This window comes from Chlorocebus sabaeus, chromosome X (genome assembly GCF_047675955.1).
Source record: "Chlorocebus sabaeus isolate Y175 chromosome X, mChlSab1.0.hap1, whole genome shotgun sequence".
Taxonomy (NCBI): domain Eukaryota; kingdom Metazoa; phylum Chordata; class Mammalia; order Primates; family Cercopithecidae; genus Chlorocebus; species Chlorocebus sabaeus.
The window spans coordinates 100,580,587-100,596,167 of NC_132933.1; the positions used below are offsets into that span (position 1 = coordinate 100,580,587).

The window sequence follows — 15,581 nt, forward strand, 5'->3', positions numbered from 1 at the left end:
CATCCATTCCTCTACACTTCTTTCCTCTTTCCTCTCTCATCCTACCTCACTTCAGCCTCCGTCATCACCCCTCATCTCCCCTCTCTGCTCTCTCGCCTCCATGCCTTGTCTTTCCCTTTGTCCTCCCTCCGAGTTCCCATATCCCTCACTGCCCTTTCTCTCCCTCTTTCCTTTCGCATGTTGTCCTCCCTGGTTTCCCCCTCCTTTTGCTTTTTCCTTCTCTGTACGCCGTTCCTTCCCCTCACCCTCCCCACCCTCCCTTCCCCTGATACTTACCCAGTGACTAATCCTTAGTTCCTTAAGTGGCACTGGGCGTAACGTGGGCCCTATGTGTTTAGCTTTCAGCCTCGGAGGGCAGTACATCCTAAAGTGAATCACCAACTTAATTATTCCTCTGCAAATTACCATCAGTGATATGAGATTCAACAAGGAGCTGTGAGAGTGCACAGGAAGGGAGCTCATTTCTGGGGTGGGCTCAGTGAAGAAAATGTCATTGATGATAGTCTCTGTTCTGCCATCCACCATCCTCTGCTTGCCTCTTTCTGGCACTGCCTTCCCTTTTATGTTGGGGACAACTCTCCTCTTCTATCTTTTGCAGCAGGGTGGGACTCCTCTCATGGTGTCCTGCCCTCCACACCCCAAAGTGTGAGTTCTCCTGAAGTCCAACCGGATGCTCATTCCCTGCAACCGGAGCACCCAACAGACCAAAGAGCACGAGGGGTAGTTTCAACTCGCCTGGGGACCCTTGTTCTTGCTCCCAGGTTCCCCAGGGCACCTTTGGTCATGTACTTCACTCACCTCTTCTCTTTTTCACCTTCACTTCTCCCTTCTCTTCCCCCTCCCTCTTTCCTGGCTACATCCTTCTTTCTTAAGGCTTTACCCCATAAAGACAAAGAAACTGGCTGAGGAGACAAAAGAAAGAAAGTAGCAGAAGATGGTAAGGAAACAGGTGAGTGACATCTGACTTAGCTGATTAAGAGAGCTTGATCTTTTTGGAGGGCGTGGCGGGTGCTTGCTCTGTCCCCCAGGCTGGAGTGCAGTGGTACGATCATAGCTCCCTGTAGCCTCGAACTGCTGAGCTCAAGGGATCCTCCAGCCTCAGCCTCCAGAGTAGCTGGGACTACATGTTAATTTTTTTTTTTTTTTTATGTTTTGCTTTTTTAGAGACAGAGTCTCACTTGTGTTGCCAAGAGAGCTTGAGCATCAACTGGCAGTGAGGACAGCCGGAAAGCAACCGACTTACCCCTGTCACCAGACCTTCCAGCTGTCTACCACACTGGCATTGCCGTGTATCCCTGCATCTTGTTGGTAATGGTGGGGGCTGTAAATTGCATGATTGCTCTAGAAAGTGTAGTTAAAAATCACTTAGACACCCAGATCCCCTCTCAGCTCCTCGTAGCATGACAAATCACTCTCCCCCAACTCTGGGAGTTGGAGGACAAATGTACTGTCTGCACAGCATGAACCAGCAGATTTATGGGCTTTGGAACTTCAGACTCGCTTGAAGGCATACATCCCAACCCAGCGTAGGGATTTCAGTTGCTGTCTACAGCAATCTGCAGTCCCTCACCTCCGCTGGAGTTTGGCGTCCAGATTGCTGGCATCTTGCCCCTTCTCAGAGATGCAGGAGAGTCTTCCTGTGTAATCTAAACTTCCCCTGAGAGGAGACTTAGTAATATTGGCAGGCAAAGACCTCTGGAGTTTGCTTCGTTAGTAAGCTCAAAACATTTTCTCATTTCAACGTTAGTTTTTCTTAGAGCCATGGGTTACTAAGGAGGATGTTTCTTAATTTACAAACACATACGGGGGTTTGTAATGATCTTTTGTTATTGATTTCTAGATCCCATTGTGGCATTGTGGTCAGAGAATATACAAATCGCTGAAGAATCCATTGTTTATGGACATTCCTGGGATTGTATTCATTTAAATATCTTTGTGTACATTGTAGTGGAATATAATACAAAAATGGAGTTGCATGAAAAATGAAGGTACCGCTCAGTAAATGGTTCCACAGGGACATCTGATCCCCTACGATCTGGGTTAAGAAATGGTGTACTGTATTGCTGGCAGCTCAAAAGCACTCTCATGCCAGTCACTCTTGTCTTCCACCTCGGCCAATCTAACCACTCTTGTGACTTTTAACACTTGAAGATAATCCCGCCTGTTTGTGAACGCATTACAGGTACGTAGAATCAGTACAGTACATATTTTACAGTACATATTTTGTAATCTGGGTTTCTCTTGGGTTTTCAGTAAGGTTTTTCTCCTTACTATTGACTTCTGTCGTGCTGTGTAGCTGAATTTCGTTTCTTTGCCTTCCTGCGCAGTATTTTGAATTGTATGACAATGCCACAATTTATTCATGCCTTTTATTTCTAATGGACTCTTCAGTAGTTTCCAGCGCTGGAGTGTTAGTGTTATTATTGTGGTGCACGTTCACAAGGATGTCCTTTAGTTGACATGCTTTTGCATTTAAGGCTGTGCTTGCAGGACTGCTTTGATTACTTTTTCTTCCTTCATGGCACTGTAAGTGGTGACAGTGGATGTAGCGGTATTTATTTATTTATTTATCCCTGATCTCGGAGGGAAAGCTGTCAACATGTCACCAGCAAGTATCGTTGTTTTCGTAGGCTTTTAAAAAATATTCCAACTGAATCAAGAGCGTTCCCTTTTATTTGCAGTTGGCTAAGAGGTTTTATCATAAGTGCGTGGTCATTTAAAAAAATCAAACCCGTGAAATACCCTTCCTGCATCTGTAGGGAATATCATATTTTTTCTCTTTCACACATTACTTCTGAGAGAGATTTTTCAAGCGCTGAACCGCTTCATTTCGAGAATACTCGACTTGTTTGTGATACGTTTTCGTTTTTGGAGATTTAACTGATTTGTTTTGCTAATGCTTTATCCAAGATTTCTTCTTCTGTGCTTATGTGAAAGATAGGCCTGTGCATTTCATTTCTTACCATGCCCTTTAAGGTTTTTGCCTCATAAAATGGGATGGGAAGCATTTCCCTTTTTTTATGTTACCTGGCAAGAAGATAAGATTGACATTCTTTCCTTCACAAATGTTTTGTAGAATCAATCGGTGGCGGCATCAGAGCCTGTAGGTTCTTGTGGCTGTTGCTGTTGTTTCCTTCAGATTCCGCCCGTTTAGAATTTGTAGGACAATTCAGATGTTTAGTCTGTTTTCTGTCATTTTGTTATCCAAAGTTTCACATTTGTGGGCATAAAGCTGTTCATGATTTTGAATAATGATCTCTTTAATATCTTCGTTGCCCATAGTGATGTTTTCTTAGCCACTCCAGACACTGGTTGCTTCATTATTTCTCTCCTTTTTGTTCAGGCCCACACAAGGCATGTCTTAATCACATCATCTTTACAAAAAACCACCTCTGGCTGTGTTGTTTTATCTTTAACTGATTTGTACTTTTATTGTTATTTCATTTCTTCTGCTTTCTTCAGGTTTAATCTGTTGCTCAACATGGTTGGGAAAGATGCAAATGTTGTGTCTTTCTTTTTCATGCAATCTAGACAATTAAAATATATCCCATAAGTTTTCATCAGGTTCAAAATACTTTGTGATTTCATTGGTGATGTTTTCCTTGAGCTATGGGTTATTTAGAAAATAGGAAATAAAAAGGATGCCTTTTCTAAAGATAAAAGGAAGTGAAATAAAAAGGATGCCTTTTTATTTCATTTTCTTGCCTAATTGCCCTCCGAACTTCCGGGACTATGTTGAGAAGAAGTAGCAAAAGCGGGCATCTCTGCCTTGCTCGTGATCTTGGAGGAAAAGCTTTCACTCTTTCGGCATCTAGTACAGTGTTCACAGTGAGTATTTTATATAGGACTTTTGTAACGCTGAGGTTGTTTCCTTCTGTTCCAAGGAGTTTGAGTGTTTTTGTCACGAAGGGAGCTGACTTTTGTCAGATGCTTTTAGTGCATCAATTGAGCCAATCATGTGGTTTTGTCCTTCATTTTGTTGATACCGTACACTAAATTAGTTGATTTTCATTGATCGAAACTTCCTTGCATTCCACGAATAAATCCCACGTGGTCATGGGCCTTTCATGTGCTGTTGAACTCGGTGTGCTAGGCTTTTGTTGAATATGTATGCATAAACATTCTTTTGGGAAGTGTGTGTGTGTGTGTGTGTGTGTGTGTCCGTATGTTTCTGGTCCTAATTCTTCTTTAAATGTTTAGTAGAATTCTCCACTGAAGCCATCTAGTCCTGGGGTTTTCTATGTTGGGAGGTTGATGAATACTGGTTAAGTCTCCTTACGAGTTGTCGAGATCTGCTGAGATTTTTTACTTCTTCAGGAGTCGGTCTTGGCAGCGTGTGTTTCTCAGAATTTATCTATTTCTTCTAGAGTATCAAATTTGTTGGGATATAGTTGTTCCTGGTCTTCTCTTTCTAATCTTTTTTGTTTCTGTAGTATCAATTGTAATGCCCCTCCGTCGTTCTGAGTTTAGTTATTTGACCCTTCTCTGTTTTTCTCTGAATCTGCTTAACCTATGTTGACCTTTTCAGAGACACCAGCTCTTAGTTTCACTGTTTTTTTTTTCCCTATTATTTGTCTATTCTCTATTTCCTTTATTTGTGCTCTAATCTTTATTACTTCCTTCCTTCTGCTAACTTTGGGTTTACGTTGTTCTTCCTTTTCTAGTTCTCGAAACATAAAGACAGGCCGTTGATTTGAGGTCTGTCTTCTTTTTCACTGTAAGCATTTACCACAATAAACTTCCCTCTTAACACTATGCTTTCCCTGCATCTCCTTAGTTGTGGTATGTGGTGTTTTCATTTTCATGTGTCTCAAGATGCTTTCTAATTTCCTTGTGGTCTGTTCTTTGACCCATTGGTTATTGAAGAGAGTGTTGTAATTTCCACCTATTTGTGACATTTTCAATTCTCCTTCTGGTATTGCTTTCTAGTTTCATTCCATTGTGGTCAGAAAAGATAATTGGTATGATTTCAAACCTCTGAAGTTTGTGAAGATCCTAAATGTCAACACAAAAGCTAAAGCATAAGACCTCTGGAAGAGAATTCAGGATAAAGCCTTGAAAAACTTGCTGTAGGCGAGGGACTCTTCTAGCTATGACACAGAAAGCAATGGCCACGCAAAAACACGTTAAGGGAATTTCATCAAATTTAGAAATCTGGCTTTTCATCATTAGAGAAATGAAAAAGCAAACCATTCATTGTGGCAATGTTTGCAATATATACTACCCGACAATGGAAAAGTTTGCACGCAAAAAAGCACTCTTATACTTCAGTATTAAGACGACAAATCATAATCAATGTGCCAACCATGTGAATGGTTCTTCACATGCCACACCAAACGATATACAACTGGTCAAGAGAAGAGGCTGGGCCAAGGTCACTAGTGGAGGCAGCGGCAAAGCTGGGTCAGAGATCTCAGGCAAGTCACCTCCCTTCTCTGAGTCTGTTTCCTCAAATGCACAGTAGTAGCTCAGACGATCTTTGAGGGTGTCATGAGGTAGTGGGCAAAACGCCCTTGGCCCAGGGCCTGATGACGACGAAAACAAAGAGGAGCAGCAGGATGGATGCCCAGGAAGGAAAACACCCAACCTGATGTCTCAGGAGGCTGGGAGGGCGGTGGCAGGCCTCAGAAACCTAGGGTGGAACCTGTCGTTCAGGGAAGCCGTGAGGGGTGGCGATCATGCACAATGAAGGGAGATGGGGAGCGGTATGTGCACATGGGCGGGAGGGTGGGTGTCAGGAGAGAGCGCGCAGCAGGTGGGTTTATCACCCCCAGGACACTGCGAGCCCCTGGATGGCAGGAGCGGCCGACAGCAGGGCCCAGTGCACGCACCCCGACCTCAGAGGGTCCCAGGTTCAAGTCTGTGCTCTGCCACTTCCTGGCTGTGTGACTTGGGGAGAGCGTCTTCCCTCTCAGAGCCTCAGTTGGCTGAGACCATGAAATGGCCTTACTGCCCCCACCTCTCAGACTTGCCCGAGAAATGGAAACATAGGTCCAGACAAGAAATTGTATATGAATATTCAGAACAACTTTATGCATGATATCAATAGCTGGAAACAAGCGAATGCACCAATGCTCGTCTATCACCAGGCCTGGGGCAGGAGTGATCAGAAGAAGCAGGCCCGGCTGGGAGAAGGTTGTGAGTGCTGTCCACTGCCACAGCAGGGCCTCAGAAAACACTTGCTGACATGGACTGTGGGCGTTTGCGGTGTGGGGTCTACAGAAGGTCCCAGGCTGGGGGCAGGAGGGAAGCCTGCCTGGGTCTCCTGTTTGCCATGTGAGCGAGGTGGTGGCCATCTCCAGGGTGGCCGATCTGACCCTCCTGCAGGACACGCAGTCCAGTCCACCCCCATTTCCCACCAAGGTGCTCCTGCCTCCCTGCTCTCCTCCTCTCTTCCCAGGTGCCCTCAGCGCTGCCCCTACAGGGTAGAGGGAGTGGGTCCCTGGTGAGGCCCCACCTCTGCAAGGTGACGTGAAAGGGGGAGTGTCCAGCAAGCCTGGAGGCCTGAGGAGGCCGTGACCTGGCCAGCACCCTGCCTCTGAGGGCTGCTGCTTGTTCCTTTCCGGTGGAGCTTTCGTATCTCAAGTGCCTTCCACACACAGTGCTCAAACTCACTCCTGTGGCTTATGGTGACGACCCCCACCCTGATCCAAGGACAGGCATGTGCCCGCTATGTGCACAAGGGTGTCTGGGGAGGTCCTGGCCAAATAGCATTAAATTTATGATGCCAGGGGTGGAGTCCCAGGCATCCCTAATCTCTTCCACAGCCCAGACCACAGACCAGGGGACTCCATTGTGTGTGTGTGTGTGTGTGTGTGTGTGTGTGTGTTCCAGTAAAACTTTGGGACTGGATTTCTGTCAGAGTCCCAGAATGTCAGTGTTGCCAAGCATGGACCCAAGCACCAGAGAAGCAGAAATCACAGCGACAGCCAATATGGAGACCCACCCAAAGCCTTTCTGACGGACAGCTTCTGGGGTGTGCAACCAATGCAGTCCAACCCTCACCAGGGCTCCCTATGTGGCTCCATGCTCTGCTGTTGCTGTTTTGAAATCCTTCGTAGTTTTTGACAAGGAGACTCATGTTTTCATTTTCCACTGGGCCTCCCAAATTAGGCAGCCCGGTCTGGGTCAGGATCTGGCCATGGTGGAGATGGCAGCCCCTCCTGGGGAAACAGAAGCTGGGGCTGGGTGGGGAGTGGGAGGCAGGGAGCCTTCCACTGCTATGTTTTCCCTCCTTATCTAGGGCTCTGTCCTCCCAAGCCCTGGACATTACCGGGGAACTCCAGAAAGCCCTGGACACTGTCCCTGCCTGCCACTGAGCCCTTCCCAGGAGACCAAACTGTCTCTGCCCTCACTGTCTTGTACCTGAAGCATGTGCAGCCCTACCTCAGACCCCTCCAGACGTCACCCAGCCCTTGAACACACCGGGACCTAGGTAGGCCTGGTGGTGTCCTCACTGGGAGAGCCCTGCTGCTGTGGGAGAAGGGCTGTGAAGCCCCAAACAGGCCGGCGTTCCATCACCGGCAAGGGGCTGTGTACGTGTGCACCGTGCGTTGTTTTTATTACATCCTGCTCCCTCAGCAATCACAGCCCCTCCTTCTACCCACTGGAGGGCTGCGAACATCACTGCGGGGCCCACCTCATTGTCTGTCAGACTCGGTACCGAGGACGGGGTCCTGAACTGTGTGGATGATGAGCCAAGGGTTCCAGAACATCGTCTCCAAGGAGGGGGTGTGGGAGGTGGATCCTGGTGAGAGCCTTGGACCCTGTCCCTCGGCGGGAGGGGCAGTGGCACCAAGCTGCAGTCTTCCGCCCAACCCCTGCTCTGGCCCTCCCCTCTTGCCATGTCCCTGGGGCTGCTGAGCAAGGAAGGCTTCTAGAAAATCACATAACTGTGAGCACTGGGGCCTCTCCAAACTCCTGGTCGCACACTCAAGTGTAACCAACCTCTGCACCTCCCAGCATCCCACCTGTCCCTGTGGGTCTTTTTGGCAGAGGTGGGGCCCACCTATCCCAGAGAGCCTGAAGAAGTTTCCTTGCTACAAGCCCAAGCATGGCCAGGTATAGCAACGGGTGTGCAGGTAAAGGAAGAAACGTCCAAATTAATTTTGCAACTTTAATGTAACACTGATACCCAAAACATGAAAGCGCAAGGAAAAGCACAAAATGAAAGCAGGAAGAGCAAAGAGAGCTTCATCTTGCATGCCACCTCTGACTGACAGGAAGAAGCTGCCTAGGGTGCTGTGTCGAGAAGGAATCTGAGAGGAGGCACTCTGGCTTGGCCAGTCAGATCGCTGCAGTTCGTCAACGGTGCCTGTAAAAGCACAAGAAACCAAAGTGACAACATCCATGGACACATGCGAACCAGGGAGGGATATACGTAACAAAATAAGTGTCCGTCCATGCTGTTGCCGTTGCCCCCAACGCCCCCATCCCGGCCCTCCCTCTGACATCTCACCCCCCTCCGCAGCCCTCCTGCAGAGTCTCATTTCTCTGCTGAAACTCTTACTGGATCCAAGAGAAGAAGCTGGCGCCAGCTCTGGCGGCATTTCTGGTCCGGATGGTGGAGCTGGTGCTAGGGCCATCTAGGACGCTGGTGCTGGCCCCTCCGTTGGTGCCACTGCTGACACCAGCTCTCCACGTGGCCCTCCTGTTGGCACGGTTGCTATTCAGAATGTACTGGTGGTATCTGGCCCAGAAAGCAAAGGGGATCCTGGCCCAGGCGTCGCCAAAATCTCCGTCCTCATCCCAGGTCAGGAGCTCGACTTGTATGTCATCCCAGCTCCACCGTCCAATCAGAGCTTCGTCCCCGATATTCATCTGGGCCCTCATCTGGGCCCTGGCATGTTCCTCGGCCATATCCACATCCATTGTCTTGAAAGCATCATCCACAGCCTCCAAGAAATGAGCCTTCCATTCCCGGGGGTCTCGGTTCTGATTCTGTGGAGGAAAAGGGCAAGCATAGACACAGAGCTACCCCACAGTGGCTGAGCACCCACCGCCCGCCTCACGCCATCCCGTGTGCTTTGCGCAATGACGGCAAAATCAGGACCACAGGGATCAGGGGCTCCTACTATCCTGTGCCAGACCTGGGATTTTACCCCATCTGTGACCTTGCGTAGGGTGCTCAGGTGCCTCTGTGAGTGTTCGGTACCCTCACTGGAATATGGGGTAATGGGAAGGAGGCCTCAACCAAGAAACAAGCAAGGTATGGAGAGCACCACCCCCGGTGCCGGGCACCCGACAGAGGCTCTCCCTTACCTGGGCGATGAATCTCAGGACCCTCATCTTGCTGGTCTCATGGCGGGCTCGCAGGCCCCAGAGGAATTCATACTCAGGTGGGTTGCTGTTAGGGATCTTCTTGTATTCCAGGTACCTTGGCATGAGAGGAAAGTGAACTTTGCTTCTAGCCAAGCAGACCTGTTGCTGAACGGATGGGTTCCAGGGGGCCCCTCCTCAACCCGATGCAGCTCAGCTCCTGGAAGAGGACTGCCCTGCCCCTCCAGCCCTTCACTCATTCCCAAACCCACTCCCAGGACTTCTGCCTGCAAAAGTGAGGCCTTCAAAGCCTTTTGCCATTGGTCCTCCCCGGAAGCCATGCGGAGGTGCAGGGGGGCCACATGTAGGGCATTTGTCTGTAGGGAGGCCACAAGTTTGTGCCCCTCATCACAATGGCCCCAGCTTCCTGTTGGGTGTGTTGTAAACAGAGGAGCCATTCTTCAGGCCGCCTGCTCTGAGCACACCCCACCTTGAGGGTCTTGGCCACACCCCGGCGGAGCCCTGGAGAGGCCCACCAGAGGAAACGACTGGAAAGGAAGAAACAGTCAGCCAGGAGAAGCGTGCTCCAGGCATCCTCCTCAAGTCCTGACCCTTTGTTGGTGTGCATGCGCGCCTGTGCGTTGGCAAGTCCTCCAGGGACGGGGAGAGGGTGGGCCCTGGCCTGAAAATCAGGAGAGTCGGGCTGAGGCCCTTACCAGCTGGGAGCCACGCTCAGAGGCGTCCCCTCTCTGAGCTCCAGGTTCCTTAGGTGTAAACCAGGGGGAACTCTCGTGTCAGTCTACAGGGCAGGTGCTCAAGGAGATGGTGGCCGTTATCACACCCCACACCGTGTTCTCAGGTGACGTGCGCTCCCTTTTCCCAAGACCCCCCTGACCTTCGGCTCCCCACACACTCGCATACCCCCACTGCCACTCACTCCCAGGCCAGAGGCACCCATCCCTCCAGTTGAAGATGTGGGATAGGGAACTGCTTTCTCAGCCAGACCAGCACACAAGGGATGCTCGAGTGAGCGTTGCAGTTAGCTCAGGTGATACTTACTTCTGCTTCACAAAGTCATCTGTGATGAGCTTCCTCAGATCGCCGAGGAATGGGTGCCTCACCCTGAGGGCAAGGAAAGGAATCCATGAGCAGAGGCGGTGGCAAGGGCCCTCCCTAGCACGACTATGACTTCCCAGCCCACGGGGAGTCGCCGTGGAGGCCTGGGCATGGAGCAGAGGCCAGAGGACTGTTGGTCAGGGATGCCCCGGGTAGGGATTTGATGGAGCCCCTGACTCTGACTGTCTCTCTTAGATGTCATCTGGGGCCACAGAGCAGAGAGGGGGCCGAGCAGCGTCCGGCACTGCTTCCCCGTCCGCCCCGGTGAGACCCTTTGCTCTCTACCGAGCCCAGGGGGCCCCACACCCTTGCGCCAGACCACCAGGCTATTGCAATCCCGGGACCTCTTTGGCCAGAGGATAGCACCGAGGGGAGGAGCTGGAGAGGCCAATCATACCCAGGGCGCAGTCCCATCTTGCGTAGTGCCTCCCAGAGGACAGCTGCGAGGGGAGAGGAGGTACGAGAGTTTGGCACCCAGAAGATGAGACTATGGGCAGCCCCCCAGTTGCAGGTCCAGCCACTCACCCTCGCTGGCACGGTTGCCATTCATGAAGATGACGCCCAGAATCACCAAGAGGAGACTCAGCCTGGGAGTGTCCTTGGTTCTAAAGGTGTAGAAAGAGAAATCCTGTGTAGCAGCTATTTGCCTGAGAGACACCACCAGGCTTTCCCAACTAGCCTCTCTCAGGTTTCCCAGCTTGAGGGGAACTCTTCCCAGGACAGGCACGGTTCACTAGCTGCTGGCAGACCATTCGCACCTCCGCCTGAGACTTAATCACCTCCTCTATAACATGGGTACTAACACTTCCCTGACAGGGTTCTGCAGAGCACAGGGCGAGGCAGGGAGCCGAAGCTCTGCAAATGGCAAACGTGTGTCCAGAGATGGCTCCAGACCTTTCCTGCCCCTTCCACATCAGGACCTACACTGAAGAGGAAGCTCTCCCCTAGGCCAGCTCTGCCGGGCCCAGGCCAGGCAGGCAGGAGGAAGAGGCAAGCCACTTTCCTCCGAAGCTTTGCGGGTAAAGCCCGGCAGCCGCTTGGGGAGACCTGAGGGCAGCAAGGCCTCACCCCAGGTATCATTCCTTTCATCCAGCAGTCGCCAGGCAGCCCTCACTGTGTGTGGGAGCCGTGCACCGCACTCAAGCCCTGTCTTCCTGCTTCACTGAAGGGGTGTGGGCAGGGAAGGGACACCACCGAGGAAGGCCACAACCCGCTTTCCCTTTCTTACTTTCCAAGGAGGCGCGCTGAGGAGTCCCGTGTGCAGACAAGAATATACAGGTGTTCTTCCTTGTCGATCTCCTTCAGGTGGATCCCAAACTTCTACATGGGGGAGAAAACAGAGTGTGAGATCCAAACCCCATGCTGGGCAAAACAGAGTGTGAGATCCAAACCCCACTGCCGGCAGACAGTGATTCCCTGTTAGAACTGCTCCTCAGCAAGGAATCCAAACTCGTGAGCGAGGGCGGAAGAAGACAGCACACGGAGGACCTTTGCTGTGGGAGCTGACGCTGGCAGAGGCGATGAGACCCACCTCGCAAGATGGCGAGACACTCAGAGAGCATGAGAGAGAGAAGCCAAGGGCAGGAAGCACGAGTCAAACCGCCAGTGCAGTGGAAGCTCAGAGTCGGAGAGGCTAGAGATGGCTCCAGAGACTGGGCCTTGAGGGGCTGCAGGGTCGCCCCACTCTATGCCCGCTCTTCCTCCAGAGAGCTACTCCCATCCCGCACCCACCTTTTCCAGGGTGTACGTTGCTCGTTCAATGATCTCAGGGAAATGTTCATCATATTCTCTGATGACATCCTTCAGCATGTCTGCAGGAGGGGGAAGAGTTGGAGAAAGCACCTGGGCTGAGCAGGGGTCATAGAGCTGTAGCCCCTCGGTCAACCCTGCCGAGGGTGGTGCAGCCAGGACCCCGTCCTGTGGCGACGGAGGGGACCAGCCGCAGCACCCAAGCAAAGGGATGCCCACAGACTAGGGGATGGCGAAGGGGGCACAGGCTGCCTACCTGCACGCTTGATGGGGATCTTCTTGTAGTCCTTAATCATCAGGTATTTTACCAACTTATTTGCCTGGAGAAGGAGGAACACGCGGGGAGGTCAAGGCATGGGTGAGGGCAGAGACATGGCCCACAAGGGAGGAGAGGAGGGAGATGGGGGAGGGTGGGCTTCTTACCCTCTCTTGCAGAAGCGTCACGTTGCGGGGCGGCAGGCACAGTACGTGCCTTGAGGGTATCTGGGACCTCGGGGCCACCGGGCGCCGAGGGGCCAACTGAGCCCGCACCGTCAATGAGGGCTGTGATGCTCTCCAGGTGGGTGGGACCGCAGGAGGCTCTCTCTCCTCCTCGCTGCTCTCATACTCATCATCCAGGTGCTTGGACTGTATCATTGGAGAGAGGAGAGACCCAGGGCTACCAGGCTCCCCGTGCCAAAGCGCCCCGCACGCACCTCACCCGTAGCAGGCTCTTGGAAATGAGAGCAGTACCAGCAGCGGCTGGCATGTGCTGCATGCTTACTAAGTGCCAGGCACTGAGCCAGCCTCTTCTCCCACCAGTCCTGAGGGTAGGGACTACGTGGAGTGAAAACATGCTCAGCAAACTTGTGTTGGAGAAACATGGACTAGCTGAGAGGAGAGGAGGGGAGGAGAGGGGAGGTGAGGAGAGAAGGAGAGGAAAGAGGAGAGGAGAGGAAGAAGGGGGAGAGGAGAGGGAGGAGAGGAGCAGGAAAGGGAGGAGAAGGAAAGGGCAGGAGCAAGGGGGTGTGGAGGTGGCAGGGGGCAGGGGGATCTCACCTTCTTGGTCCTCTTGCCTCCCATCCTGGCCCAGGGCTCAGCACTGTGCTGAGCAGTGGCAGCAGCTGCGCCCTCCGGCTCAGGGATGCTCGTGGCCATCTTGGCCTTGGCAGCAGCTGCTGCCACAACGTTCTGAGGCTCCACCCACCGAGTCTTGGCCAGCGCCTTCCCTGACTTGGTGGTCTTGGGCCGGGTGGCTGCCACCTCTCTGCCAGGTCCAGTCTGGGGCACACCGGAGGCAGCACTGGAGCCCTCCGTGGCCCCCTCTTGGGCTGGGGCAGGTCTCTTGGGGCGTGGGAAGGCCATGCCACTGACCCCCGCCGGCTGAGTGAAATCAAAGACATCATTCTGACCCAGGAAGGCTGTGCTGGGCCGGGTGGTGTCCACCTCCCTGGCACACGGAGCCTGAGAGAAAGCACAGGCGCTACTAGGGCCCTCGGTAGCAGCCTCCTGGGCCGGGGAGCCTGTCTGGGACTTAGTGGAGGTTACCGGGGCCCCGGGGGCAGCCATCTCACTGGTGACTAACATCTGGGAGGTCTGCGGAGAAGCAAGGGGTGGCTCAGGGGTGGGCCCCTGAGCCTCGGCGGCGTAGGTCGTGGGCTGGGTATCCTCTCCTGAGACCTGCGGCGTGGCCACCCGGTGGCTAGCGACCACCTGAGTGAAGGCGGTACGGGCAGCGGCGGCAGCGGCCCGAGCCGCACGGTTGGAGGCGGCGGCGCGGGCTACGTTGGCAGCACGGGCGGCGGTCTCATTGGCAAGTGTGTCCGGATCCAGTTGCAATGCCTCCACCAGGGTCTGGGCCAGCACAGGGTTTTCCAGTTCCCACGGCTCATTCTGCAAGGCCAGAGAGAGGGGTTGGGGAAGGCAGGTCACTCGACGACACACTTGTGTTAGCTTGCCTGTGCTGGCCAGCCTCTTCCCAGCAGTCAGCCCTGAACACCCCAAGACCTTCCCAAATCCTCTTCTTCCGAGCAGGGGAGGAAAGGCTTGGGGAAGCTGGGCAGTCCTTTCCCACACAACCCTCCTTGCTCCCCCCTCCTCCCTCCCCCATTCACAGGGGAAAGGCCCAGGCCAGCAGGTGGCCTCACCGATAAGATGCGAAGCCCTGGACCCAAGCTTCCGAAGGCTCTGAGGATATGGATGTCAAAGCTGGTGAGGGTGCCGTAGCCACCAAACGCACCGAATTCTTCATAGTCGTTGCCTTCAACCATCTCTTCCTCCCGGACTTCGTCGCTACCCTCATCCATGTCTTCAACACTGTAGCTTTCCGATTGCACGCCGAAGCTTCCCTCAGCCATGCTGCGGGTCCCAGGGAGATGAGAGCAAAGCCTGAGAGGGAGGGTGAAGCAGCTGCAGGGGGAGGGGGCGGGATCCAACGGGAGGCGGGATCTCCCGGGAGGTGAGGGGCGACAATCATCAGGTTACTAGGCAATATTAGGCAGTAGGGGGCAGGGGGGGAGGTGGGGGGAAGACGGTTTGGCTTTCTGATGGGGTAGACCTGGTCAGGGACAGAGCCCAAGGAAAGGGACAGAGGAGGTCGCAGGAGGCGCCGCACTGAAAGCGGAGTTTAGGATGGGCAGACTCGCCATCCCAGCGGCTAGATTTGAAGAGGGGCTGTTCTGGAGGGCTGGGGTCCGAAGAGTCCCGAAGGGGATGCATTGGGGAAGAGAGAAACAAAGGGTTTGGATTTAAGGGCCAGAGAAGGGGACCGGGATGACGGGGGAGCAGATGGGAGAGCTCAGACAACGCGGACAGCGGCAAGCGGCAAGCTCTGCGAAACAGAATCCCAGGGACCTTTTGGCTAGGTCCGGGCGGGGGGCCTAGGTGGGGCTCAGACTAGAGCACTAGAGGCGGATGGAGTGGGGGCCTCAGACCTAGGTGAGGCTCCAATCCGAGCGCTGGAGATCTCAAACGCGAGGACTGGGCACTCCAGGAAGGGGGCAAGCGGTCAGCTCGGTTCGAGTAATCTAGGAGTGATTGGGGTGGGGGTGGGGCCTCCGCTCCAAGGGAGCTCAGCTCGCAGCACAGGGGTCCGCTAAAGGGGTGAGGATCCTGGGCTCCGGTTTCAGTAGGGCTCAGGTCGGGGCGCCTGGGTCTGATGGTGATGGGGGCTCCTATCTAGACCTTGGGTCTAATGGGGTTCCGGTTCTGAGTGCTTGGGCTTTGTTCAGATCCGGAGGCGGAGGGAGGGCGCAGCGTGTCGGGTTCCACTCGCCCTCTCCCGGTCCTGTCTGGGGCTGGATCCTTACCTTCTCTGGGGCTCCAATGGCGTCCGTCCTCAGCACCAGGAACCCCGCAGCCGCGCCCTCGCCTACTGCTGCCAGCACAGCAGCCCGGACCACCCCGCCCCTTTTCTCCGTGCACCCCCCGCGGCTGGGTAGCCTGCGCATGCGCGGACCCCTCCAGCCCGCCCGCTTTCC

General features: G+C 53.4%; 1 protein-coding gene, 1 long non-coding RNA gene and 1 other non-coding gene across 5 annotated transcripts; 1 reads left to right on the top strand and 2 right to left on the bottom strand.

Annotated features, from left to right (window-relative positions):
• The first annotated feature begins 666 nt into the window (after positions 1 to 666).
• Positions 667 to 2,213, top strand: LOC140710776 (uncharacterized). Its single transcript, XR_012091847.1, has 3 exons — positions 667 to 949; positions 1,165 to 1,308; positions 1,841 to 2,213. It is a non-coding gene; the product is annotated as an uncharacterized lncRNA (long non-coding RNA).
• A 5,889-nt stretch (positions 2,214 to 8,102) lies between these two features.
• On the bottom strand, positions 8,103 to 15,553 carry LOC103232002 (melanoma-associated antigen D4). 3 transcript variants are annotated; one of them, XM_007991746.3, is made up of 13 exons: positions 15,411 to 15,553; positions 14,250 to 14,460; positions 13,162 to 13,995; positions 12,547 to 12,750; positions 12,380 to 12,443; positions 12,106 to 12,185; positions 11,603 to 11,694; positions 10,900 to 10,979; positions 10,772 to 10,814; positions 10,318 to 10,380; positions 9,262 to 9,376; positions 8,510 to 8,940; positions 8,103 to 8,314 (listed from the first exon to the last, which is right to left on the bottom strand). In XM_007991746.3, the coding sequence occupies exons 2-13, from the start codon at positions 14,457 to 14,459 to the stop codon at positions 8,305 to 8,307; spliced, it is 2,226 nt and encodes a 741-aa protein (XP_007989937.1). In that variant the 5' UTR covers position 14,460; positions 15,411 to 15,553; the 3' UTR covers positions 8,103 to 8,304. The 3 variants fall into 3 exon arrangements, with proteins under 3 accessions (XP_007989937.1, XP_007989936.1, XP_072869785.1); XM_007991745.3 differs by having other exon boundaries at positions 14,250 to 14,490; positions 15,411 to 15,518; XM_073013684.1 differs by lacking the exons at positions 8,103 to 8,314; positions 8,510 to 8,940; positions 9,262 to 9,376 and adding an exon at positions 9,564 to 9,940 and having other exon boundaries at positions 14,250 to 14,490; positions 15,411 to 15,518.
• On the bottom strand, positions 9,619 to 9,746 carry LOC119622606 (small nucleolar RNA SNORA11). The gene has a single exon (XR_005239217.1). It is a non-coding gene; the product is annotated as a small nucleolar RNA SNORA11 (small nucleolar RNA).
• Positions 15,554 to 15,581: the final 28 nt, after the last annotated feature.